The sequence below is a fragment of the Anas platyrhynchos genome, chromosome 1 (assembly GCF_047663525.1).
Source record: "Anas platyrhynchos isolate ZD024472 breed Pekin duck chromosome 1, IASCAAS_PekinDuck_T2T, whole genome shotgun sequence".
Taxonomy (NCBI): domain Eukaryota; kingdom Metazoa; phylum Chordata; class Aves; order Anseriformes; family Anatidae; genus Anas; species Anas platyrhynchos.
In genome coordinates this window covers 137,859,501-137,886,837 of record NC_092587.1, presented here as the reverse complement: position 1 = coordinate 137,886,837, position 27,337 = coordinate 137,859,501, and the positions used below count along the sequence as shown (strand labels likewise).

At 37.6% G+C, this 27,337-nt stretch overlaps 1 protein-coding gene across 4 annotated transcripts in view; it reads right to left on the bottom strand.

Moving 5' to 3' along the window:
• Nucleotides 1-695: 695 nt before the first annotated feature.
• HERC2 (HECT and RLD domain containing E3 ubiquitin protein ligase 2) overlaps nt 696-27,337 on the bottom strand; it is a 108,030-nt gene continuing 81,388 nt past the window's right edge. For all 4 annotated transcript variants that reach the window (XM_038173178.2, XM_027446869.3, XM_038173180.2 and 1 more), the window contains 22 exons: nt 26,624-26,755; nt 25,686-25,844; nt 25,477-25,595; nt 24,989-25,114; nt 23,889-24,044; nt 23,625-23,740; nt 23,298-23,496; nt 20,619-20,833; nt 19,737-19,914; nt 18,468-18,629; nt 16,734-16,825; nt 16,197-16,336; nt 15,191-15,378; nt 14,379-14,576; nt 13,185-13,268; nt 7,139-7,280; nt 6,097-6,291; nt 5,892-6,004; nt 4,848-5,038; nt 2,907-3,012; nt 1,993-2,205; nt 696-1,694 (listed from right to left, as the gene is read on the bottom strand). In XM_038173178.2, the coding sequence (XP_038029106.1) occupies nt 1,422-1,694; nt 1,993-2,205; nt 2,907-3,012; nt 4,848-5,038; nt 5,892-6,004; nt 6,097-6,291; nt 7,139-7,280; nt 13,185-13,268; nt 14,379-14,576; nt 15,191-15,378; nt 16,197-16,336; nt 16,734-16,825; nt 18,468-18,629; nt 19,737-19,914; nt 20,619-20,833; nt 23,298-23,496; nt 23,625-23,740; nt 23,889-24,044; nt 24,989-25,114; nt 25,477-25,595; nt 25,686-25,844; nt 26,624-26,755 (3,497 nt within the window). In that variant the 3' untranslated portion in view covers nt 696-1,421. The remainder of the gene's footprint in view (nt 1,695-1,992; nt 2,206-2,906; nt 3,013-4,847; nt 5,039-5,891; nt 6,005-6,096; nt 6,292-7,138; nt 7,281-13,184; nt 13,269-14,378; nt 14,577-15,190; nt 15,379-16,196; nt 16,337-16,733; nt 16,826-18,467; nt 18,630-19,736; nt 19,915-20,618; nt 20,834-23,297; nt 23,497-23,624; nt 23,741-23,888; nt 24,045-24,988; nt 25,115-25,476; nt 25,596-25,685; nt 25,845-26,623; nt 26,756-27,337) is intronic.

Genomic DNA, 27,337 nt, shown 5'->3' with positions numbered 1-27,337 from the left:
CACTCTACCTCAGGATATTCAGAAGAAATTGAATTCAGCAGCAAAGATAAAAGTCGTTGCCTTTTTTTTTTTTTACACCACTATTTCGAAATACCAATTATGTCTCAGGAAAAGCGATTTCATGATCACAGTTAATATTTAAAGTTGGAGTAGAAGTCACATACAAGCACTAAAAAATCACAGTGAATCAATTCTCAATTGTAAGAGTTCAAATAAACACGTGCATATACCTATCCTAATTATTACTGAACATCACTTTCCACTCAATTCTGAACTAAAATACTGTTAGCAACAAGGTTTTCAGGGACAAGGTTGTACATATATCATTACGTATGTTTTCATTTTCTTCTACATGAAGGTACTTGAAGACATCAGTCCCCTACGTTTCCTGAAAGGAGATTTTTTTTCCCCAGAGATGAAGTTCACCATTACTGACAACAGCAGCATTTGGAACAACTGCATAAACAAGGTGCACATAATCATTGCTGTTAATGTGCCATGTAGACTTGCTCTGAGTTTACTACAGCTCACCTTCTGTCAATGGCAACGTACCTTACTATTGGTGCATATTCCTTGAACAGCAGCAGTGTTTGACCAACAACTGTGGATTGCAGAAACACTTCTCGGATGAGTAGAAGTAATGTTCATTCCATGTGACAGCCGTACAGCCATTAAAACACACACACACAGAGCACTTCTTTCTGTGGCAGAATTTTATTTGGAGGGAAATTATAACTTTTGCATTTACATGGCACAAATTATATACAGTACACTTTCCATGATAAGAATTATGATGCTGTTCACAGAAAGGTATCAAATTTTAGATAAATAATGCATAAGCTAAAATATACAAACCAGGGGTGAAGGTGAAACTATTGGCCATTTTTATTATCTATAGAAGAATTTCAAGGAATAATGTTAATTCAATGTTCAAAAAATTTTAACAAACTTCTAGTAAAGTTAATTGAAATATTTATAATACTATTCAGTTGTTGCACAGTATTTCCAATATACAATCAAGATACACAGAACACAACACTTAATATGAAAAAAACTACTGCACCCACAAATTAAAAGGTTTCACTGCCTTTTGGATGCTGCACTACCTTATTTATATAAACATTTACAACACTTCAGTAAACACAAAGGTTCTAAATGTAGTGCAGCATTATGGGGGGCCACTTTCAGCTCTTAAAATAAATGTTAAATGCCCATATACTGTGCCATTCATTCTAAGCTGATGGTTTAAGCTGTAACCCTTAATTCCTACCATGAGTAGCAAACACACTTTCCCAACTTTCAGAAGATTCCTCTGACTACATACTCTATATTCTGAGCCCTAAACTGTCCTTGGCTTCATTATCATTTTGGCATTTTGCCTCAGTGCTCGTAACAGCTATATCCCTTATTTTATTTCTGGTTTAATGCCCAGTTAAGTAGTCCTGCGTAGAATCTGAAGCAAAAGAATCTGCATCTTCATTATCAGAATCATCACTACTGTCATCAGCAGCTGGCTCTCCTGTCAGCGCTATCCGGGCATAATCATCAGTGTCTATAGACTTGCAGAAATGAATGGCATATTTCAGTTTTTCCTCTAGTACTTGCTTACAAGAATATCTGGGTAGCTTCAGGAGAAAGAAGCAAGTGTATGACTCGGGAAGGAAGTGGTCTGGAGGATTGTATTTATCCAATACCTGTCAAAAACAAACAGCACAGTATTTTTTTGATTCACTGCCCACACCACAAATAAATATTGAAACAATACTTTAATTTATTACTCTATTTATTAAACTGTCTTTATCTTGAAACCCACGAGTTTTCAAACTTTTGCCTTTGATTCTCCTCCCCCATCCCACTGGCAGGAGTGGAGTGAGTATGTGGCTTTGTGGTGTTTAGCTGCCTACCAGGGTTAAACCACAGCAGTCATGCTACTCCTCCTCCACTTCTAGCTATTTAAAATTAAAGCCCCACTCCCCATCCCACACACTTTACCTGAATAACGAAGTCCCTCCCTCTGAAATCTGCAATAGTCCTGGGCAGCCTTGTTCTGCCCCACACAAAACGCAGGAAGAGAGATCGCTCGGTATTGGAGAACGACTCCATCACTTCCCAGAACCACTGTATCAAGGAAGCAGTTGGTTCAATTCCTTTGTAAGTTGCTACAGATTTCAGAAGGTGAAGTGGAATATCTGGGCTTCCACATACCTGAAAAAGAGAATACAATGATAAGCTACAAGTCTGATCAAATCAATTGTAGGTGATTTGTTCCCTCCACTCTCTTAAAATATTTAATCAGCCTTTACGCTGAAAAAATGAGAATTCAGGTATTTGAAGTGCTGTACACAGTCTCCTATTACAATGATACTAAATGTACATCTTCCCATCAAGGGACAACACGCTTCTTTCATCTTCCTGAGTCACATAAAGAATTAAATAATTTACCTAGGAGGAATGTCTCCAATTCACCTCTAAAAACATAGGATTTATCTCCCACCAAACTGCTCTCAGAATTCAATACATCTTACCATGTTTTACCATGTTTTGTTTTTTTTTCTTGGTTGGGAATTTTTGGTGATTTTCTTTAGTGGGTTGGGTTTTTCTTTTTATTGTTGTTGGGTTGGTGGAGTTTTGTAATTCCCTTTTTTTTTTTTTTTTTAACCTCCACAAGTAATTCATTCCCTCACTGCTTCACTGCTCAGCTATATCAAAATAACTTTTTGATCACTATGAGAGCAATAAAATATTTTCTAGTCCTTCCTTGAGCAAAGTGTTTGCAATCAGAGTAAGCACTGTAAACAGTATTAAATGTGGGTTTTATTATTCGATAATCTTGGATTAGTAAAATACAAATGAAGACTCCAACTCAAAAGTTAGTCTGACAGAGGTAGCAAAACAGAAATTGATACCATAGTTTCCAGTTCATATCCTGTAAAGAGCGAAAGCAGAGGAACTGGAACAACACGGGCCATCCCTTCACGAACTGCTGCAACTTGTTCGTCAAATTCATGAAGCCTGCAGAGACACATTTCAAGGGATTCTGTGAATGCCTTCTCCTGAAAATTTTTAACTAATACTTATTGTAATATCAAGGGAGCTTTAGGTGTTCTCCTCAAGTCTCCAGCTATACGCCAAAGAAAATTAATGCTTATCACACCTGATACTTGACTTGTACCAGTTTCTACAGCATTCCATACTGCACAGCAAGCTCACTGTGGAGAGGTATTTTCCACTGTTTTGAACATTTTATTTCCAGTATTATTCATGTGCTATTCCTGGCAAGAACAGACCAATACCCCATTTGAAAAGAATTTCTCTTGGGCAAAGATCATCTGTACTTTAAGACTGTGCCCTCAAACATTCCCAACACTAGACAAGACATGACAGTAAAAGAAAAATGGGTCTGAACTAAAACATTACATCTAAGGAAAAGGATTTGCTGTGTTTTTAGACAGTGATAAATAAGTAACATTTCAGTGCTTCTGCTGCCATCCATGATTTGTGTTTTGTTTTTTTCCTCCTCTCCCGTCAAGCTAATTTCTAAGACGCTAAGCTCTGAACAGCAGAGATTCACATCATTGACATGTCCAGTCCTCAGGCTTGTCACCACTAAAATAAACAAAGATCTCAGGACAAGGTCTTTCTTATGTATCCACTTTTTCACATGGTTTCTATTTAGGTTCTAGTTTTTCTCTCAAGGCCTTCATATATTAAAAAAAAAAAATCTATTAAAATGTTTTTCCCAAAAGATTTCTAACTGTAGAACACTTCAAAATCACTGTTGTCCTTTGATGACAGCTAGAATTTTCAAGACAAGAAAAACATTTCTTCAAGTGAATGCAAGTTTTTAGTATCCATTTGATATTTTATATATCATTTATCCATTGCAAATTATATTCTTCTCTATTGTCAAAAAACATCATTAAATATCAGTCTATATCCATTTGGAGCATGTATATACACATGAAAACAAGGACTAATTCAAGCAGTTGTTGGCAGACATTGCACTGCAAACTAGCAAGTATAAGTGATGATACAGTCTGGCTCAAGCGTTCTCTAAAATAGGTAACTATGGTGAGGAGAATAAAACACCTATGAATCAGTTTCTCATCAAAATCATCTAATTTCCACAGTTCAATAGGCACAACAGGCACTGGGCTCACTGTTTCAAATAACAAGATGCCCACAGCTGCTTCTTCAATGTACTTGTCTAGATTAGGTATCTAAGTAACCAAAGGCCCATTTGCACAAACGCTGAACTATTTCCCACGTTTTAGTGCATTGTTCAGCTTCTGTCACCTATGGATGAACTTACTTGTCTGCAGGAAGATGTCACTTATTTGATAGTGTCTGAGGTATGAACACTTTGTTTTGAGTGTTCTTTCTCAGACGAGAATAGAAGAACAGTTCATCTGGGACTGCTCTTGACTTAAACGGATGATAGGAAAAATCATGAGAGCAGTAGTACTAAACCAAAGCACTCTTCATAAAGATCTATATGAAGATGGGAAATTGCATGGAAGATAGTTTCAAGCCTACTATTTTATTGCATAGGATGAACTAGGGGAATTTCTCCACACAAAACTGGCTGACAGAACTGCTATGTCAGGACAGCTATTAAAATCTAGAGCCATGCATGATAGTTTGTTTTGTTTCCTAAATGCTATTTCCTAAAACTTAAGTTTAATCTTTTTGCTTTGGAGAGATTAAAAGCAATATGAAAATCAAATCGCATGAAAACATTATTTGTACATAAGAGGTTAAAGACTCATATTGTTCAAAACCTTTTAAAGATTTTTAAAATAAAATGCTTGCCCATTTAAATAATATGAATGACTTATCCAACAAACCTGTAGTTTATTGCCAGCCTCACATATTCAGCTCTGTTATCCAGTGTGATATGGGTGTACTTGGAACTCAGCTGAATATCTTGACCACTTGCATTAGGCACAGTGAACGGGAGGCTCATGGCTTCAAACTCTTCTGATGTAGCTTCGTTGTCTCGAATGTACATCAGCCCAGGAATAAAATCTTTATCAACCTTTCAAAAAATAAATAACCGTTAAGTTAAAAACAGTTTATTAGCACTATACAACAGTCCCTCTCTCCTACCAAAGCACTGCATCATGTGCCACCTACCAAAAGCATTGAGTCAAATGTCTAACGACCGTAACCACCTACGTGAATTCCAAAGCAGTAAAATAGCTCAGTATATTATACAAAATTGCATTATGCTGGGATGTTGGAAGGCACACGTGCTCTAGATTTCAATCCTTTTGAGGAGCATTTGCCAAGAAACTGTTATATAAGAAAATAGATTTAAAGCTTAAAAACATGATTAACTCCGCAAAATCCGATGGCTGTTTTGATACAAAAGGAATCCCCTTACCAACAAGTAAATGACTTGGTGCTTTTACGGTAGGTATATTTTTAGATGACAGTAGCTGAAAAGGAACTCTTCTTTGTAACAAATACCTAATTCTGAACTCCACGTTTACTGAGTTCAATAAACAGAAATTGAAAGTTTGTGATGTTCAGTATGAGAGTGTGGACTATTTTCAGTAGTAGTTTGAACTCATTTTCAGACAGTAACAGCTATGGAAAGGTTTGCTGGCAAGTAGGAGTTTAAGCAGAAATATTTATCTAGTCAAATCTATGAGTGCATTTGAGAATATTCTACAATTCAAATAGGTTATTTAGCTACTCTTGAAAGATAAAACGTACAGTTTTAACAGTGAGTACAAGTGATCTTTATAAACTGGCTCAAAAACATGAAAGATTAGTCAAAATGCTACAAATACATACAGCAGGGAAGCAAATCCCCAGAGAATTTCTTATGCTAGAGTCTGCTTGTCTTCTGTAAGCTATACCCTACTCAGAAACTTCACACTTACCTCACTGAGATCAGCAATTGTTAGGTTCATTCCTGCAAGCTGCTTCCATACTGGTTCAGCCAGGTTGAGGCTCAGAGGGCTGCCAGTCCGGATAGCAATGCCCAGAAGTACACCTGTAAGTTTAAATACAGTATTTTAATTATTATTTCTCTCAGTCCCAATATTCTGATTGTGTAATTCAAGTAGCATGTCAGTAAGAAATTACCCAGAAAACGGAACATGTTCATATGTAAGAGAGACTTGGCAGCAGGATTTAATAGGAAACAATCTCTGTTTGCTCCAGATTCATCTCTTCCATTTGGTGTCACAATTAGCAGAGGGGTCAGCCCATTCTGAAGCTCCTCACACATTTCTGCTATTGATTCACTGTAACCTCCGCCGCAATCGTCCACAGATTCACCTTGGAGAAGAAAACAGGCTTAAAATTACACACTCTTCCAAAAATGTTTCCAAATTAAGTCTTGAAATAAACTGAATTTCCTTCCACAGGGATGACTGGGTAAGCAAAAGTTTACTAAAAGCTACACTGTCTTATCTATTCTTCTGAAAACACCTTATGCTTTCCTTTGTATCTGTATATTTCCAGTTCCTCGTAAACAGTATTATTTTGAACAATTATCAGCAACATACCAGACTTTCAGAACTATTACTTTGCCAGAGTTTAACTACCATTTTTGTTTTCAACCCTAATCAAAACAGAACAATAGAGGTGGTAAAAGAAAGCCTAAGCAACATGATTCTTAAGTGTCATTTTAAAGTAGATTTTTGTATGTATTTTACACACAATAGGTACATTTAGGTACAGTGGGTCTTCAATCTAAATTGCATTTCATCTTAAAGCTCAAAGTGACATGCAAATTGTAAGAACTTCAAAGTAAGAGCAGCTAACCAGGATTATTTACAGATTCTGACAGATGAAGAACACATTTAGGTTTTGCAAAATGCCTGTTAAAAGTAAGAAAGTTGCCTTTGGAGTCCAAGGACAACTACAGAACTGTTTCCATTCATCTTGGGTGTGTTTTTTTTTGTTGTTTTGTTTTTTGTTTGTTAATAAAATCATTTTTCAAAGTTTTCGTATTTCCTAAGATCTTATATGTTAGGAAATAACATGCTATGCCGCCTATACACAGACATTGTTTTACTATACTCCTTCCTTTCTTCAGGTCCTCCAAAAAATTAAACCAGAACAGTAAAGAAAAGTGCAAAACAGTTGGGACAAATTGGAGACAGAGAGGGAATCCTCTTACCAACAAACTTGACCTTCCAAACCCGATGAGGAAGCAGAAGGCTATCAGGGCTGAAGGAACTCATTTTAGCACACATCTGTCCAAACACTGACTTTGTACCATCAGGCCCAGCCAGTCCACCTTTACTCCTAGAACGTTTTACCTGTTGAATAAACGCATTATAGAAGTCACTGCAAGAACAAAGTTCAGCCAGCATCTCTGTGCAGATCGCATATAAGATTCATATTTAAAACATTAATGTGTTCAGTGAAACATCTGTAGAGGTCTACCCTGTATTTTTGTAGCATATACAGAGGAAGAACCCAGTTTCAAATGTACAGTGTACAGGTAGCACAGACTCCTATGACATATCCTGACCCTTTCCAGGAAGACAAAAGCAGTTAATTTCAGGCTGATAGGAGCCCAGAGCTACTACAAAACCACAGGACAGCTGAGGTTGGAAGGGACCTCTGGAGGTCACATGGTCCAGATGGCTTCTGAAGATCTCCAGGGAGGGAGACTCCACAATTTCTCTGAACCAACCTGTGCCAGTGAGCAGCCTGGCTCCCAGTAAAAACAAACAACAAAGTTTGTGCCCGCTGTCTCTTGTCCTCCCACTGGGCACCACTGAGAAGAGCCTGGCTCCATCCTCTCTGCATCCTCCCTTTGGGTATTTATACACACTGACAAGATTCCTCCAAGCCTTCTCTCTTCCAGGCTAAACAGTCCCAGCTTTCTCAACTATTCCTCACAGGAGAGCTGCTCCATCCATTCCCTTCATCACCTTTATGGTCCTTTGCTGGACTCTCTCCAGCAGCCCCAAGTCTCTCTTGTACTGGGGAGCCCAGAACTGGACACAGTGCTCCAGGTGCAGCCTCACCAGTGCTGAGTAGAGAGGAAGGATCACCTTGCTCAACCTGCTGCCAGAGCTTTCCCTAATACAGCTAAGAATATTGTTAGCCTTCTTTGTGGCAAGGGCACATTGCTGGCTTATCAGCTAGGCTCCCAAAGGCCTTTTCTGCCAAGCTGCTTCCTAGCAGGGCAGCCCCCAGAGTGTCCTGGTGCCTGGGTTGCTCCTCCCCAGACTTAGGCATGTTGTTCCTAACTCTGTGACAGAGCTGTTGAACTGAGTGATTACTGTGATGATCACCATTTATGAACTGTGCAAACTTCAGTGCCAAGTAACAGAAAAAATTGGCACAGACCAAAAACAGCATCTGTTTATCTACGTGCTTCTAGCACACGTCCTGAACCGACCTAAGACTGCTGAATGATTGCTCTAGGTAGGTTGGTTGGACCTTAGTAATTTTGCTGTTAAGAGTAAAATGCAAAAGCAAAAGGGAAGTCACTGCAGTTGGACTGAATGATTCTTACCAGTTCTGCTGACAGCCCTGTGCGCTTTCTTCCCTAGATAAGAAACTTTGTGTTCCCTCAACCACCAATACCTCATTCATCTTTAATTTCAAATGGTTCATTGTTCATCTGTTTCTATCTGTTCATCTTTGAAGCAAATGGAAAGATAGTGGGCCATCGCTGATAAAGTTTCTTAACAAAAAATAAAGTTTTCTCTTTGTTTCTGAAGAAACTGCTAACAGTTCGAGAGTTTTTGTTTGTTTGTTTTCCTGGATTGCAATCCACTTACTTATTTCATCCTGTTTCTACTCATACAATCCATTGTCAAAACAGGGTAAGGTTTTCACAAACAAAACAAATCAGGGTGTCTGTTGTTGGCCAGAAAACTGAATACATGGTTTTTCTTAAGTTAATTAATGACAATATTTAGGTATTTACTAGCAGCATCTAAAAATGAGCAAGCACTACAAAAAGTGAACGTGTGTACCTGCGTGTAGACACAGTAATGCATTTCTTAAGCACCTACCAAAAAAGTAGCATATTTAAAGATTTGATTAAGATTCCTAACAAATGCCATGCAAGGGTAATCCCACATATTTTGCTGCAGGAGATGCACACAGAATGGTTGAGAATACAAAGAGCATTTCATCAGTACAGAGAGGAAAGAAAATAAACAGAAGGCAGGAGAAACCTGAAGTGTTTTTTTCCCCTTAGCATTCTGCATTTTATATTCTCTACCTGCCCTGACTGTAAAGGGAATCCTACGGTGCATATAATTCATCAATATCAATAAGAGTATTTATGCAGAAATAGCTTAAACTGATCCCACTAATCTGTATTTGGTACAATACATCTCAAAATCCAGCTCTTCTGTTGCTGTATGCTTTGGATGCCGTGAAGAAAAGATCTGCCAGGTTTCTTTCGGGTTTTCCTGAAAGGCTGACACACTCCAGTCCTTCTCATGTATAGGATGTTCTAAATCAACACAAACTTGTTTTAATTTAGTAGACTTTTAAGGAATTTGGATACTGAAGAAATTTAAGTTGAGAAATCAGTGAATCTTCTCTTGAAAAGACCATGTATGAGTAGATGGTCTGTGAATGCAGCAGTTACTTTCAAACCTCGGACTGAAAATACATATTATGTGACAATAAAACGGCAAGCAATCTTGGCTGAACTGAATAGAAAGGTATGCACATTTGCTATTGTATGTTTAATTCAGTACTTACTCACTAGCAACGCAGGATTTTCATTTAACCTGATCCTTTAGATGCAGGAATGGTTATGACTTGACTTTAAAGGAGCAGCGTAAGAATGCCATGAGGGATTATTGACACTTCTGCCAGAACCATAATATATTGCTGTGCTGACAGATGCCCATATTAAAATGTAAAAAGTTTTTAGCAAAGAGTAAGACTCTTCACTGGAAAATAGCAAAACTGTGGTCTCTGGACCACAGAGAAATGCAGCAGCTCAGAAGCAGCATACAGCAACAGCGAATAGTCATTTATTGTGAGCAGAACCACTGCAACAAAGGGGGAGAGGCACTCAAGTCAATCTGTAATTCGGTTAATGCATTTTTAAGTGACAAAGATCACACAGTTAGAGACTAATAAAAACGTTTACAAAAAGATGGCAGCTTATTAGTTAGAATCAGCAGAGAAAGAAAAATGTACTGTTAACACAGGAGACATCTGTGAAGAAAACAAACACAATTTGAGGATATGTAATGAAATCCATTTCCAGAAGAGGAAAAAAAAAAATTAGTGTGGTAATTCCAAGAGCACAGACAATGCGTCATCTGTGCCTTCAAGTTTCAGTTATCTATGCTTAAACGGAAATGGCACAGAGGAAAATAAAGCAAAAAAAGTATAGAAAAGCTATTCTACAAAAATAAGACAAAAAAGCTTAGCATGTTCAGTCTAGGAAAACAAAGTTACATGAAATGAGTATCCTTTAAAAGCACATTTGATAAGGGACAAGACAACAACCAGGAGGGAGGAGGGATGCTTTTTAAATTGAAGAGTAACACTTGCAAAAGAACAAATAATCCATTCATTGATAGCCTGTGCTTAATTTAAGGCCATATAATTTTTAATCGCCATACTAGTGAGATTTCTATAATCCACATTTAATAAGTAGTCCTAGTAAGGAGGAAGAAACTACTCTTAAAGTAGAATTTAATATATCCAGAAGTGCAACATTCCTCCCAGGACAGCAGAGGACATGAAAAACCTTTCCTTTGGAGATCCTTTGTAATATTGTGTTCCTGAGAGTACATATTCTCCTTAATAACTAAAATTTGCTTGTCTTTTGAAAGGAGGAAATCCCTTTCAACTGCTTCAATACTCTTTCATCCAAAGGCAAGGTATGATTTAACAGCAGTAAGAACATCTTTGCCTACAGATCTCAACACCACACTTGACACCACTGACATTTGACACCACTTTAGTTAGTCTGGTACCTAAGTACTAGGTAAATCTATTTACTAGTTAGCAGGTCAGTGAGCTTGAGCTCTGGAGCCATCTACCAACATAATTTGGTTTAGTTTGCGGCTCAGTCTTTGACTACTTCTATCACGCCACTTCAGAACTGGATCCAGGTGCTGTTCTGAAGCATTTCACTGAAAGACCATTCCCAGCAAGTAATATAAACAAAACTGCATTACTTGGGTTTCTTCTACCCTACACAATCCTCTGATGGTGTCCTAAAATGGCTGTGCATTCCAGCTTGCCCTCATGCTATACCTCAAGTCATAAAAACACCTACCCTCAATTTTTTTATGTTATAGAAAATCCAGGTTGGTACTCCGGTGACTTGCAGTACAGTCGCCATCATATTCACAGTTCACTCACCTTGAGCAGGAACAACAAAACACTCCCCCAAAATGCTGTGTCTAGCTATCATGAGGCTCCCAGCAGGCATTCAGGCTAAATGAGTTCTCGAAAAGGAATCTAGTCCATGGAAAACTTGACCTCAGGACAAGAGAGTCGTGCCTGGCTTGCCTTCACAGAAGTTAACAGCTGTTATGACCAGTTAACAGTATTTTTGAAGAAACCACTGAACAATGAATTTCAGGAAACGTTTTAAAGAACAAGTCAGTATCTGCAAAAAACCTTGCAATTAAAACCTCATCTGTTTACTTTATACCAAGGGAGATGACGAACTGAATTGACTGAACTATATAATTTATGAACTGTAAGAAAAGTCTTTTGATAGCAATGGAATCTTTGAGTCTAGCTGCAGTTAGACTCACAACTACAATTAAGATGAAAATTCCCACCATTGATGATTAGCTGTTTGAGACTCCATCAAAACAGCTTTGAATCTCTACTTAAAAGATCAATCGAATAGTTTTAAGAAAGCACATTTCCATTCCCTGCAAGAACAAACTAAAGAAATTATGGCTTCTAATTGGTACTGTATAAGCAGACTAGATTATGATGATCATCTTTTTTAGTCTTCACTTGGCTAAATCTAGGACAGACTTGCGTTACAGAAATATTTCATTTCCTACGGAAACTATGAAAAATAGAAGCCCCGCAGCTACCAATTCTGTTCTGGATTTAAAGAGAGATTCACGTAATGGACTGGAATACAAGAGAAAGCTCATCTTTATAAATTACCTCAACAGTAGAAGGATATTAAGAAATGAGCCCAAACCCCAGCCATGAGTTTCCTGCTTAAAGTTAAATATTTGCACTACTTGCTAGACTTTCTGAATTCCCCCAAAAGAGTAATGGAAAGATCATTGGCATTCCCTTCAGCTTCAAATTCACAAATAATATATGAAAATAACAAATTTTAATCATGTCACATTCCCATGAGTTTTATGGGCCCATAAAACATAGCAAATGAGCAGAAAATATTGTCCAGGAGAAAAAGAACATATTTCAGTTCACTAAGAGAAAGCTGATTAGTCAAAATTTTCCCAAATTCTCCATTCTAACTTTACGAAGAGTAGCTTTCTTACTTTCTAATATATCAAAAAAGGAAGAAAAAACATGACTAAATGAAAGAAACACATGAGGATTCTGTAAGACCAGACTTCATCCCGTTTAAAGAAACAATGTTTTACTATTCTATGTTATGGAAATATCTATGGAAAGAAAGACACATCTGGCCTAAGGCACAACGTTACATTTTCTAACATCAATTATAAGAAAAAAAGCCTTTTTGTATCAAACCGTTCTGCAATCAATATGACTACATGTGATGACCAGCAGAGGACAAGAGTTTAAGAGCCTGATTCTTAATCATAACGAAGAGCCTTCCCAGCACCCTCCCCAGCCCTTCATGCTCTATGTTACGAAAGCAACTGCGGAGTAATTCATGTGACCACTTGGGAAGGTAAGTAAGGCATCAGAATCACTACTCTCTTGAATTATCTAATATAGTGAGTTTTGAAAAAGCAGTCCTTTGTCAAGCAGGACAGACTTTGCTCATTCATTACAGTCCAAATCACACACTTGATATTTCAAGAAGTGTCCCCTTCCCCTATACAACTACAGTCTGCATGAAAACACATTGAAAAAAAAAAGAAAAAAAAAACAAGCAGATTTTGCTACGTTTGCTTCTTCATTGTTTTATCCTCCAATTCAACTCCTCCAAGTATACTAGGACATCAAACAGCTGAAACACAAAGGGACCTGACAAACATAGAGCACTGGTGGCTAAACATACATATTAAAATCAAAACTTCAGCTTCGGATACCTGTATTCTGTTGAGCTCTACAACTGGCCCGTGCTGACGATCTCTCACCATAGTTGCTTGTACAACTTTTCGGAAAGCTGCCTCCTAAAAAAGAAAAATACAAAAAATTAAGTTGCAAAACTGCTATCCAGTAAGAATGCTGCGCATATTACACAGATAAACACACACACACACACTTCAATTTAGAGAGAAAAAAATGACTTCAACGGAACAGAGAAACTGATCCTGTACTACCAGCCTTCAGCAGTTTTCTTCCAAGTGCATCACAAAACACTAGAAAAAGCATAAAGCCTCGTAGTCTCTCTTCAGAAGACATGGAAACAGGCATCAAATGCTTTTGAAATACTCACAAACAAACAAGTAAGAGCAACAGGAGAAGAAGCTGTGAGATGTTAAAGGGCATGTTATTTGTGCTAATAGAATTCAAGCCTGAAACATGTGGGATACCAAAAAGTAAAGAGGAAAAGTCTCTCCTGCATCACTCAATATCATGGCTTGAAAAGTTGTACTGCATCCAGCTTCAGTTATTACTAGGCAACCAACACGCTACTGAGTATAAATTGATTTATACCACACTAACATATGTATATGGCAAACAGTTAATGTCAGAGAAAAACAATGAAAAAAAAAGCCAAAGAAGAAACCATTCTGCTAAGGAAAGGAATAAACAAAAAAATAAAAGGAAAACTTTTCATGCAAATTTAAATATCTGAGGTTAACTCGGTAGATACTTGGATACAATTTTACACTCTCAATTTGAAGGTGGGTTTTTTGTTTAAGTCTTTAGAATCTCTGAAGGTAAGCTTGACTTAAATGTCTAGATACAAGTACAACATCACAACTTCTGCTGTCCCCAGTGAATGCCTTGGACAAAAAATACACCTTTTACCATATTTCATCTTGTATCTGAAGCCTTTCTACAACAGTTCTACCCACTCTAAAGTAAATGACATTAAATATGCTTCCTACACACCGACTCTCATATTTAATTTACTTAAAGACTCCCTGTTAATAGCATTAACATATAAAAGTGTCATGAACAGAATAGCTATATTTGCAAATATGCAAATATTTGACATGCAACATACAGAACAAAACGAGATAAACAGTTCTACTTTCTTCAGAAACTGTTCAAGCAGTACATTTCTCTTACAGTTACAAATCACTGCCTTAAAAAACTATCCTGATAAATACCTTTCCCTGTGAAATCAGTATTCCCCGCAGTGTGTCAAACCCAACTGAGGGTCCTTGGCCAGTTTCATCCAATCTTCCTTCAAGATCAAACATTGGAATGCAAGGACAGAAGAGTTCAGAAATGTGATGCAACAGCAGAAGCCTGTTTCTCAATGAAATGATGGGTATTTCCTGTAGATGATTGTACTCCATAGGAACCTGCGATAAGGCAACAATATCCAAAAGTAATTTAGAATTATTATATACTTCATTTTATTAAACAGAATAATTTAAGATTTGTAGGCGAATCTGTATTAAATTCAGGTATTGCTTATTCACCCTGTCAAAACTTAATACAGAGTCCAGCTGTGTCTAAAAAAATATTCATAGCATATTAATAGTAATTATCTAGACTGAAAGTGTCTGCAAGTATTAGAAACATGACAGACTATTCATGTTATCCCAAAATTCACAATTATTTTTATCCATAGACATACTTTACCACTACACCCAGGCATTATGCACCATCATTACAGTTGAAAAACTGAATGTTCAGAACCAATCTTCTCAATGTGAGGCAAGCAATGATGAACCCCACTAGGAAGATCCTCACTGGTAGAATATAGAATTAAAATTCCCTCCAATTTACTGTTCAGTATTGGATTACCAACTGAATCTTTCTTTGGAAATAAGGAATTTAAACAACGGCTCAAAACAAATCAAAGCACACTAAACTGATGCAGGGATTTAGAAAAGAAATATGTCTGCTAGAGGATGAACAATAAGAATACTAAGTACATTTAGAATCCGAATGTAGTAAGCCAAAATATTACCTGTGTAGGGAGCTTGCCAGCATTTGCAGGTTTACTGGTTGACCATGCTAAAGTATGTGCTGAGCCACAGGCTACCCTGTTGATCTTTTTGCCCTGAAGTGCTGCAACCAAGCGTGGTCTTTGGATGGCATTAGTTGTTCCGTCTCCAAGCTGCCCTTCATCATTATCTCCCCATGTATACACCTCCCCTAAAACAATAAAAGTAATTATTTCTGAAGCCAAGACAGAAGTTTGTCTGATTTTTTTAAATAAAATTTTATAAACTATTTAATCAAATGAGGCTCTAAACTATAATTAAGATTTCCAGGACCTTAGTCACCCTGAAAACCACAATCTGTTGCAGGTAAAAATAACAGTTACATTCCTACAGCAGCTAGTATTAGATGCATCTATTTCTTCACAGTGTGTACAACAAAGTTCTGCTGCAGAGCAGTAGGAAATGGCAGACCAGAAGAGAAAAACCTTTTTAAAATACCAACCTCATTTCTGAGCATTCATTTTCTACAGTTATCTCCTATTTCACTAGCATCTATAACACCCAGTTATTGTGCAGACTTGTTAATTAAATTTGGGAGTGAGTCTGCTGTAAAGAGTATCTTGTATCTCAACCTACTCTATAAAAAGCAGTATTGTTTGCACAATGTTTCATTTACCAGGTTAAAACACCTCAACAGGTAAAAAAAAAACTGTAAAAACACTAAATCCAACCATTCAACTCCTTGATGAACTTGTAGTAACTTTTAGAGCTCTGTATTGTTCTTTGACTGTCTGTATTTATGAAACTTAACTCTTAATTTTTATCAATTAAAAGCCTTCTGTTATTTTTTAAGTGATCATTGTAAATCAATGACATACTTTCTACTCAAGATTTATGCAACAACTGCAAACAAAATATGCCCATGCACATAAAGGACCAGTATTTTTAACAAGGTCAGCCTACCAACATCTGGCTAAAAAAATATTTTTCCCCCTCCAAATGCAGTACTAAGTAACATATCTGATATACCATCTTCAGTGCAGCAAACACAGTGTAAAGACCCTGTAGCAATTGCAATGACTTTCTTTCCTTGCAGTCCCTGCACTTGTCGTGGTCTTCTAACATGGTCATCAGATCCATGGCCTAGCCGGTGATAATCTCCTTTGCCCCTGCACAGAGAAGATAAAACATTTCAAAACTCCATTTTATTCTTAGAAAAAAACAGGAGGACAGACTCTGTCTGATATTAGGCCTGTAGGTATATTTATAAATAGTCCAACAACCAAAAATATTTGATATTTAGGGGAAACAATATGACTCTGTCTCCAATTATTCAACATTAATCAACCCCAGCTCGTATGACATGGATGTGATTCTGCTGACAGAGTGAAAAAAAATACTTAAAACCCCACAACGTGGTTCCTGCTTATACTGTGCAGGTCCTTACACCACATTTCAATGTGTATTTTGTGTCTTCTAAAGGTGTCCAGGCCACAGATCCAATTGCAAAAACAGTAAGTTCACTGACGTCAGAGACTGGAACGGTAAATAATGTAAGATATTTACCAGGTATACACTGCTCCAGATTTGGTAAGAGCCACAGAAAATTGTGATCCACATTCTACTTTAACCACTCCAAGGCCTGTGAGGGAATCGATCTAGAAAAATAATAGCAAATTAAATCAAAATTAATTAAGGAAGCTATGGTTTCATCAACTGCCTTGTATTTAGGAATGTCTTACATGTAAGTCAAATAGGATGTGTAAGTGTTAAAGTGTCTGTGTATGCGCTTATGAATTAAAATATGCATATAGATCTTTTAGTAGAATTCCACTCCTTTCATCTTTCCACTATTTACTACTTAAACATTCAAAAGAAGCTCAGACTTGGAAAATTGTTTAAGATCTTATCTACTATTTTACCTGCAGTAATTGCTCCTTAGTAAAAATGGTAGGGTTTTGTCTCCAAATTCTTAACATTAATCATCCCTAGCTCCTCTGACATTGGATGTGATTCTGCTGACAGTAAAAAAATACTTAAACCTGCAATACACCGTTCCTACTCACTGTGTAGGTCCTCATGTCATTTTACCATCAATGCTATGGGACTGATGATTTATGAGACAAACAAGCTACTTTCATATTGTGTTGCATCATGCAATAAAAAACTTATTTGGGATAGTCTGGTAGACTTTGTCCTTTGAGAAATTGAATGTGGACACCTGTATCTACATAAAAAGATGTGATTCTGGACTAAGAATCTAAAATCCACTGTGCACAGGTATACACTTACATACTTATATTATTCTCCAACACAAACAGCACTCATCTCTGTTTCAAGTGCTGATACTTGAATTAATATTGATATTGACTTGAATTGATAACATACAGAGAAAGTATGGCATGAGGTAGTATTACGCAACTTTACTAACAAAAGGAAGCATGGCCAGCAGGTTAAGGGAGGTGATTTTCCCCCCCTCTACTCTGCTCTTGTGAAACCCCACCTGGAGCACTGTGTTCAGTTCTGAGGCCCCCAGTACAAGAACACCACAGACCTATTAAAACAAGTCCTGAAGAAGGCCACAAGGATGATCAAGAGGCTGGAGAACCTCTCCTGTGAAGACAGGCTGAGGAAGTTGGGGTTGTTCAGCCTGGAGAAGAGAAGACTCTTCTCTGCTATAAGCAGCCTCCCAGTACCTAAAAGGGGCTTACAGGAAAGATGGGGAGGGACTCTTTGTCAGGGGGTGTAGTGACAGGACAAGGGGGAATGGTTTAAACTAGAACAGGGTAAGTTTAGGTTAGGTATAAGGAAGAAATTCTTCACTCAGAGGGTGGTGAGGCACTGGCACAGGCTGCCCAGAGAAGCTGTGGGTGTCTGGAGGTGCTCAAGGCCAGGCTGGATGGGGCTTTGGGCAGCCTGGTCTGGTGGGAGGTGTCCCTGCCCATGGCAGGGCGGTTGGAACTGGGTGGTCTTTAAGGTCCCTTCCAACTCAAAACATTCTATGATTCTATGAAATACAAAGATTTCTTGGGAAAAATCCAACCTTAAGAGAGGAACCAGTTAAAATAAGAAATATTCCTGGAGCCAGCAATTTCATCAAAAAGAAAACCAAAGTACAACTTCTTCAGTCAGCACAAAACTTGAAGACCAGTCATTGTATCCTACAAATCCCATCATTAACAACAGAAGAAGCCTGATATCCCAAGGAAGGTGGAAGCTTGCTTATGTTAATGAATCTATTTTCAGTGTTCTCTTTAACCTCATGGCTTCTAAAACAATGAAAAAATTATATTCAAATACCTTCATTGGTACTTTACAGCCATCACTGCCTCCTCTCCCAAGTTTTCCATAATCTCCATCACCCCAGGACCAGACTGTATCATCATCAGTAAGGCATAATGTCTGTGCGTCGCCGCTGCCACACGCTATGTCAATCACACGATAGCCCTGGAGAGCTTCCACCTGTAAAGCAATCACCAGTTCTTGTTTACAACAAAAGACTCAGTCATTTAGTTTCATAAAAGACAACAAGCCCAGCTTGGAAAGGTGCTTCACTGGAACTGTGGGTCTGAAATACCACAGGATCATGCAAATGAATTCAAGTCAAAGGCCTTTGCTCTTTGCTCTTTTCAAACTAACAAAATGAAAGCTGACTACACATTTTAAAATACTGGATTATTCTTTTTACTTGGTTGACAAGTTAAATTTTTTTACTGAAGAAGTCAGGGAAAATAACTCATACAAAACATGTAAGGTTTTCAAAGACTATGTTCTGTTCACATAATTTCAGTTTCCTGTATACACCACTTATTTTCCAATAGCCTTTTAGTAGTTTACAATTTCCTAGCACTTGCATTATCTGAATTTAATCAACATCTTAACTTCTGAAATGCTGCCATCTAGTGATGAGGTATGGAATTGGGAATCACAAAGTAAAAGGATACTGATCCACATGAACTGCATCCTCCCAATCCATACCCCTACTTGAAATGAGGGATTAGAGGTAGCCCAATCCATCATCCACAACTTCACATACTTCAAACTCATCTACAGACTAGCTACCTTCATAATAACCAAGAAAATGGGGTGGGAAGGGGGCGGGAGTGAAAGGAAGGGGAGGATGCATAACAAAGGTGGGTAGACCCTGCTTTTGTGAGCAGGGGAATGAGCACATCTGGTTATTTTCGGTGCAAAGTACTTATGTGAAGGGAGTGCAGGCAGTTGAAGTGCATTTAAGATACTTCACTCCCCCATCTCCACCCAAACTGGAAGCAACAATAGCTTGTAAATCTGTACCAATTGTAAACTGCTATGACCTTTACACACCCTACAGATGTTGTTTTGCTTGACAGGGAGGGTTAAACAAATTACTAATAAGTTGTTTGGTGATCTCTTTACAGCTCTACTTTTACTTCATTCTTTCAAATCTGTTTCCTAAAGCAACAGTATGTTTCCTACAAATGTACGCCGCCACTCCTTCCTTCTATTCTTTATACACAGAAATGGGAAGTTGCAAATCAGAAGTTAAGAACTGGACTAAAACCGTACAGAATTCCAAATGTTTCTTACCAGTTTAGGTTTTAGTTGGTCCTCACTATCTCCATGCCCAAGACGTCCGTATCTTCCCTTTCCCCATGTAAAAAGGTCTCCTGCAGCTGTAATGCATGCACTGTGTGCTCCTCCAGCAGCGATGTCAACCACTTCTATACCTCTCAGAGATTCGATTACACGAGGACGATCACAAGGGCTGAAATGAAAATAATCATTTTGAGAACTTTTAGGATAGACCATTCACATACATCAATGTACAAAGAGCTTTATAAAATGAGTACAAGGGAATCTACTTCAGAATTTAATTTTGTTCCAGTTTAACTTCCTCAAGATTTGTGTTTCATTATTCATTCAGAAATATGAATTAATTATTAAACTAGAATTATTTTACCATATGTTATACTAAAGCATTACAGGTTAAGTGAAATTACAGAAGCATTTACACTAGAAGATCAGTCCAATTTAACACTAGAAATTTTGATAACATATATTGCATTGGACTGCTTTTCTCCATGGACTTAAACATTCCTTTTTCTTTTTGGTTCAGGCTATTGTTGTCTCAAACACAACAGAATTTCTCCTTTAACATAGGAAACAGTGCATATGAACATCACAAGCAGAATGGCAGTTCTGCTCCCTACTAAAGTGCCATGAAGATCCACATACCCACAAGATAAATTCCAAAAGAATTCCACTGGCCTTTGGCATCTACCAGGATCTAGTCACAGAAATCCAAGTAACTTTATCTGGTAAGTATTTTGTAGTTCTCCAATCTAAAAAAATGCCTTCCCATATCACTAATTAACACTTCAACATACAGACTCATATAACACCTAAATACATCGCAACTATAATAGATAGCCATTAGCAGTTTAACAAAATAACACCTCAAAGCATTACCTTCGGTTTCCATGACCAAGTTTACCATCTTCTGCTTCACCCCAAGAATAAACTTCTCCCTCAGAAGACAACGCCAAACAGTGCTTTCCTCCTGAATTCACTGCGACTTTCTTTATAAACACGTGCTGAATGGATTCCAGTAAAGTTGGAGTAGAAACCGACTCTGTTCCTCCAATTCCAAGCCTACCACCTGCTCCGTATCCAGTGGCATACAGCTTTAAAATGAAGAATACGATTTAATTTCATTTGTGTCTTGAAGAACATTCACTAGAACTGTAGAGAAGAATTCTTATTGAATGTATACTAAAATAAAAGCCTGAAAAAAAAACAGCTTTTTGCTTGCCTCTATACTAGTCTAAGGACAAAGACTAAAGTTGAAACAGAGGTTACATTCTTTTTCTTACTAGATCAACATAGATGGAAAAGGTAGGCTGGCTTTGGGCAACAAATTCTTCATAAAATCTGAAGTAGAAACAGTTGGCTGCAAACAAACACAAACTCCTCCAGTATGTGTACCTCTTCTCCCCCTTTGCAGGTACCATATTTATCATCTAAGGCCCCTTACTCATGTCATCTCTACTGCATAGACATTAACTTTTTTTGCTTTCAGAGATGACCTGACACATAATTAAATTCTTCATAACCACTTTGTTTGTGCTTAGCTTTAAAGCCTTCAGCTTCCCTTTAAGACCTCAAGAAGGTTTTACATTTCCAGAAACTATCTACTTTTCCAATTCTACAAGCTGGTCCAGAAAGAAAGAGAAAATTCTACCTATATATGCAATTGTGACTTGATTTTGTTAATCAACTGTTCTACACTCACAGGAGCTATTTCCCATGGCAATTCAGAATACCTTTCAAACCCAAACAAGGCAGACTCAGTAGCTGCAGGTAGCATGCAACTATTCAGTTTCACAAGAGGAATTTATGCTAGCCTGCTCCAACATTCCCTGTCAGGTGCATGTAAACGCATTCTGAAAAAACATTTTCCACGCTTCTTTTTACTGCAATACAATCTAACCTTAATCAAGGAAGTACTAAGCACAGCGATTTCTTGTCACCAGTTTCAATCTGTGTTGCCAAAAAATTGACCAGTGAAATATTATTATATAATTATGCAAAGAAAATTCTGCTCTAGGTTTTCAAGCTTTATGAGAAATACAAGTTTCATAATAAAAAAGATAAAATGGTTTAAAAATCCCTCCCCTCTGAAAAGAGGAGTGATTTGGCCAACCTCTTTTCAGTGGTTTGTGGGGACAGGACAAGGAGTAACGTTCACAAGATGGAGCACAGGAAGTTCCGCACCAACATGCGAAAGAACTGCTTCACGGTGAGGGTGACAGAGCACTGGGACAGGCTGCCCGGGGAGGTTGTGGAGTCTCCTTCTCTGGAACTATTCAAGGCCTGTCTGGACACCTACCTGGGCAGCCTGCTCTAGGGAACCTGCTTTGGCAGGGGGGTTGGACCCGATGATCTTTCCAGGTCCCTTCCAACCCCTTCAATTCTGTGATTCTGTTTGCACATATTCCCCTTAAAATAAGAACTTTTTAAAGAAGGTTTTACATTTTCAAAGTTTCTAAATCCTACGCCATAAGCCACAGTTTCTAGTCTGCTAGGCATTTAATTTTCCTTCCGCCAGAAACATTCAATTACTTGTACCTGGAAGTAGAACTAATGAAATTTAGTACCTCTCATGCCAGGAATGAAAATAAGGCTATATTCAAGTCAGTATGAGCTGTCACTAATCTAATGAATTTTATTTTAAATTTTAATGCTGATTTTGTAAAAGTATCTAGAAACCATAAATGTGTGTGATAATATTACAATATCATCTATCACCCACACGTTTCTTTCAAGCATTACTGTTGTAGCTTTCTTTCTTCCTTGCAATTAAGCACATGTAAACACAATTGCTTCTTCCAATTCCATCCCATACATACAGTTTTTAAACACAGTACCATTTTTTACTCTTCTTGTCTATCCAAAAGGTATTTGTCTCAACACAATGATGTCAAGCAATTAATCCGTTCCTTATCCTTTTGTGAATCATTAAAAAGGATGATACTGACTGCTTAGGACGGAAACATTAATCTAGTCATACACTATAGTGAAACTGTTACAAGAAGTCTAGCTAAAAATCTCAATCACGTCCTCTACACAAAGCTGCCATCTGTATCAAAATTAAGTTGTTTTCAAATTCACAAACTTATTTTGTCCTGAAATATCTAACTTAAACGCATTTAGTTAGCCCTGCACAATCTCAGATTCCAGTTATAATTCTCTTCTGCCAGGGAGGCATCATCACCATCATATTTTACTGTCTGTACTGTTTTATGGGACTCCATGAGCCTGTTGTTTCTGTTCTTCTTTGTTTTTGTTTCTGTTCTTCTTTGTTTTCCAAAATCTGATCACAGTTCTGAATTGAAAACTAAAGTATTCATGTCTTGTTTCAAGCATTTAATGCGATTTGAAGATTTAATGTTTCAAGATGTAATGCGATTGAACATTGAATTCCTGTGTTGTACCAGCAGAGGTGGTTCAGTTTAGTTTCATTTAAAGATATATTTAATTTATTAAATAGGATACACATATTACTACTGACTTGGCCTAACTCATTCTGAATAACAGGATGAAATTTTTAAAGGGAGTTTAACAAACAATTATTTATTGTACACTTACTTTTCCATCAGCAGTCACTGCAAACAGAGTCTGTTCACCACCAATTAATTGCACTGGTCTAAGAGTAGCAAGAGCTTCACACGGAGTTGGGACTTTGACTTTTGCCCCTTCAATCCCACCAAGTTGTCCTCTATGATTATGACCCCAACCATAAATAGTTCCACTGCCTCCAGCTGAAAGTGTCCAATCGTCAGGTCGTCTACATAAAATTTGAAACAAAACAAAAAAGTTATAAAAGAGCTTCTAGGAAGTCACAAAAAAAAAGTTGTTTGTTGCATAAGAGTGAAGCATCACAAGACAAAACAAGTGACAGTTGAAATCAATAACCTATTCATCCACTGGACAAGCTGTTCATCCTGTTCTCTCTTAAAGACATCATGGCACTCATGAAGAACATCCATATTTTCATTATCTGCCATTAATTCTCGGATTTTCTTTGCCACCTGTAAAATATTTTGGATTAAACAATGTTATTCCAATTATCAGCTACTCCTACCGTAGTTGACATAAAACACTTCAAATCTCAGCATATTCTTTTAAAGGGAACATTTTCACATGTTCCATGAGCTATTTAAAATATTCCTGCAATACCTCATCGAGGAAAAGGCGAGGTAATGGAGTTCTTTTATCAAGAGCCACAGCAACCCTGGATGCCATACAGTATCTTCTGAACCAAGCCCATTTGTGTGTCTCTGCACAGCAAGGGAGAGTGTCCAATTCTAAATCACATGCGAGAGCCACAAGCACCTGCAGACAAACGAAACGGATGCATCAAAAATGTGTAATAAAGAGTAATATGCATTTGATGTAGTAGAACAGCTCAGACCAGCAGGGCATGAACACAGTCTCAAAGAAGTGTAAAGTACAGGGGACATCAAGAGCTATCCATCTTCATTACTCTCATTGACTGGGCAGCATCAAGTGTACCCAGACAATTTCACAGAGTTAGCTATCTAATTTCTTCCTCCAATCCAACAATTTTCACAGTACCCCTGTGAAAAATACTCCTAGATTAATTATCTTGTCAACATCAAATGACACATGCTGAACTTTTTACCTTCCATTTCTAAACTCTTTCCACTAATGAAATCAATTTAGTTTACTGGTGAAGATGGTGAACAATAGATTACTTCTCTGTAAAACCTTTTACTGGAAGACTTTAAGATAGATAAACCCTCTTATTTTAACTTTTACTACAGGGGAGGCTTTTTCAGCCTTCTTACTCTTGTTGATTTTCCCTAGACCTCCTCAGCTCTTTGCATTTTGAAGTACAAGACCCAAAACTAAAGAGCCTTAATTTTAAGGCATTTTTATTTCTTCCAACCAGAGGTCTCGAACATCTTCAGGGTATTTAAACAAATAAAAATATACAATACTCCTGTTAGGGAAACTCAAATCAGTTGTCAAAAACATGGCTTCAACTGTAATCTACTATACTTTCAAGATGTTTTTCCGAACTACCTACCTCTGCCTAGCTAGGTACTCCTGATCTTGTATTTGCATATTTGGTTCCCCTTTTAGAAGCAGCATTCTTACTAATCTTTATGCAATTTAATCTGTGACTTCAGACCCATTTTTCACAATTACGAGCAATCTTCACAAGCATTTTCTCTATCACTACCACGTGAGCTAGTATCACAAAAAAAAATCCAGAATAACTTGTGCAATTAATTCTTTACTGACTGCATTACCTTAAAGAAAGGGCTGTGGAGCAGTTGTTTGCCACCTCTCACAATAGGGTCTTCATAGTCAAACTGTCGCTGCAAAGCTTCTGGAAGACCTTTAACCAAAGCAGCTAAAGCACTCCCTGTGAAACTCTAGGAGAAACCACAGAGCGAGAACATTTGTCTATGCATTGCAACAAGTTATTTATATAACAAAAAATTAGTAACTTACCAAACTACCGTTAGTTTTGTGACGAATTGTTTCCAAATACAGAAGTATTTGCTTTTTTTTTTTTTTTGACATTTCCAAAATCCCACATATAAAACTGGAATTAGCTTCCCCCCCAAAATGGAGTCCCTTTACAAGGACTTAGAGACTTGTGAAAGTAGGCTTTTCATGTGCACATCCTGTTTTGTGGTTAACAAAAGCCTTTTACAGCAGGGCCAACATTTTTAATGCTTTGCATATATCTTAATGTGAAAAACGTCAGAGAAGAGCATCACTGCCTGCTTACCAAAGCTCGTGTTTCCCCATCATTATCTCCAAGAATCCGGTTGATGTTAATAGACTGGCCAAATTCTGTTGTGAGCAGTTTCCGTAGTCTCTGCAAGGCCCACATTCGGTGGCCAGCAGCTAAGGAAACATAAGCACACAAAACCCAGAATTACTTCAAACAATCATTTTAACTTCAAACAAGCAGACAAACTTAAGACTTACACCTACCTAAGGCACTCAGTTGAGCACAAGCTGCAAGAGAAGCTGCCAAGCGAGGAACTATACTCCTGTTGGAAGCAAAATTTAAGCGAAAATCCAACAAACATGTAACCAAATCCATTGAGGGACATGAAAGAATGCAACGATCTGAGAGAAGGTCCTTGGGGCCTGCAAGAAAAAAAAAATAAACTAAGAAAATAGAAGGTGGAGAAGATTTGCCTTTGAACTGACATAAGAACAGAACAAGGGCAGGATTTAGCTGACCAAATGCAACAGTCTACATCTGAGTTGGTCCATTCCACCTCCCTTTGAAGGGACAGGAAGGAAGAGGCACTTTCATGACATAGAATCATCGAATGTCTTGAGTTGGAAGGGTCCCACACGGATCAAGTTCAACTTGTGACTCCACACAGGGCAGCTCTTAGGAGTTAAACCTTCTATCCAAGAGTATTACCAAACGCTGCTTCAACAACTGGTTTGGGGTCATGACCAGGAGGAGCTTATTCCAGCGCTTGACCACCCTCCTCTCAGTGAAGAGCTCTTTCCTAATATCCAGTCTGAAGTTCCCTCAAGTCAGATTTAAGCCGTTCCATTGCATCCTATCACCAGTCACAACATAGTTCACCTAATTCCAAAGGCTCATTAGAAAAAAAATCACATGAATTATGCCTCAGAAGTAACCTCTCTTCACTGATGGAGAGGTTACAACAATTACAAAAAATATCTCTTTCTCTCCTTCCTGTACAAGTACACCTCTCAGGACTTTGTTGAAAATTTTTCCCAGGTATGAAAAAAATTTCTCATACTATGAATATAAATTTAAATATTTAAATGTTAATTAAATATTTAAACAGCATGTAAATATTTAGATTGTGGAATAAATTTAACTGTAGAAACTAAACTAGTAAATATACTCTCTCATCCTTATGTAAATGTGATGAGCTTACCTGCAGCTGGCATGATAGGGTAAACAGTGAATCGCCATCCCCATCCATTTACAGAGCCATCACTGATGAACTTCCACTTCAGTTCATCCCCTGGAATTCGCAGCTCACTAGACCAATCTGACCACTCTCGACCTGTTACAGCAGGTAATATGAACATAGTCACGTACACTGACTGAGCCAATGCAAGCCACTCACCAACAGTAACTTCCCTCAATGATTATGTCTTGTAAACATCACAAATACAATCCAAAAGAAAAAGGTATATGGAGCACATGAATATAACTATAAAGATGTTACATTAACAAAACTTAAAATGCAAGTCTTAAGCAGTTCAATTAGCACTTCTAACGTATGTTCTCAGTGCTTTTAATACTTCTTTCAAAAGACAATTATGAGACCTTATTAGAATCCCTTGTTCTGTTTGAAAATTGCAAGAATTTTCAAGTTTTTTCATGCTAATTTTTAGTACGTTGTAACAGATTTTCATAAACCTTAGGTCTTTTTCCAACCAAAAACAGCTCAATGATGAATCATGTGCAACTGAAGCAGGTTGAGGAATAAGTGGTGAACAGTAAAAGCCCATATCACGAATGTTTGGAAGTGTTAAGCATAGGCAGTAACTACTTAGACCCTTGCACACAATGTATGGGTAGGTCAATATAAGATTTGATTAAAAATATTCCTCCATCATCTACTGAAAAATCAACAGTGCTT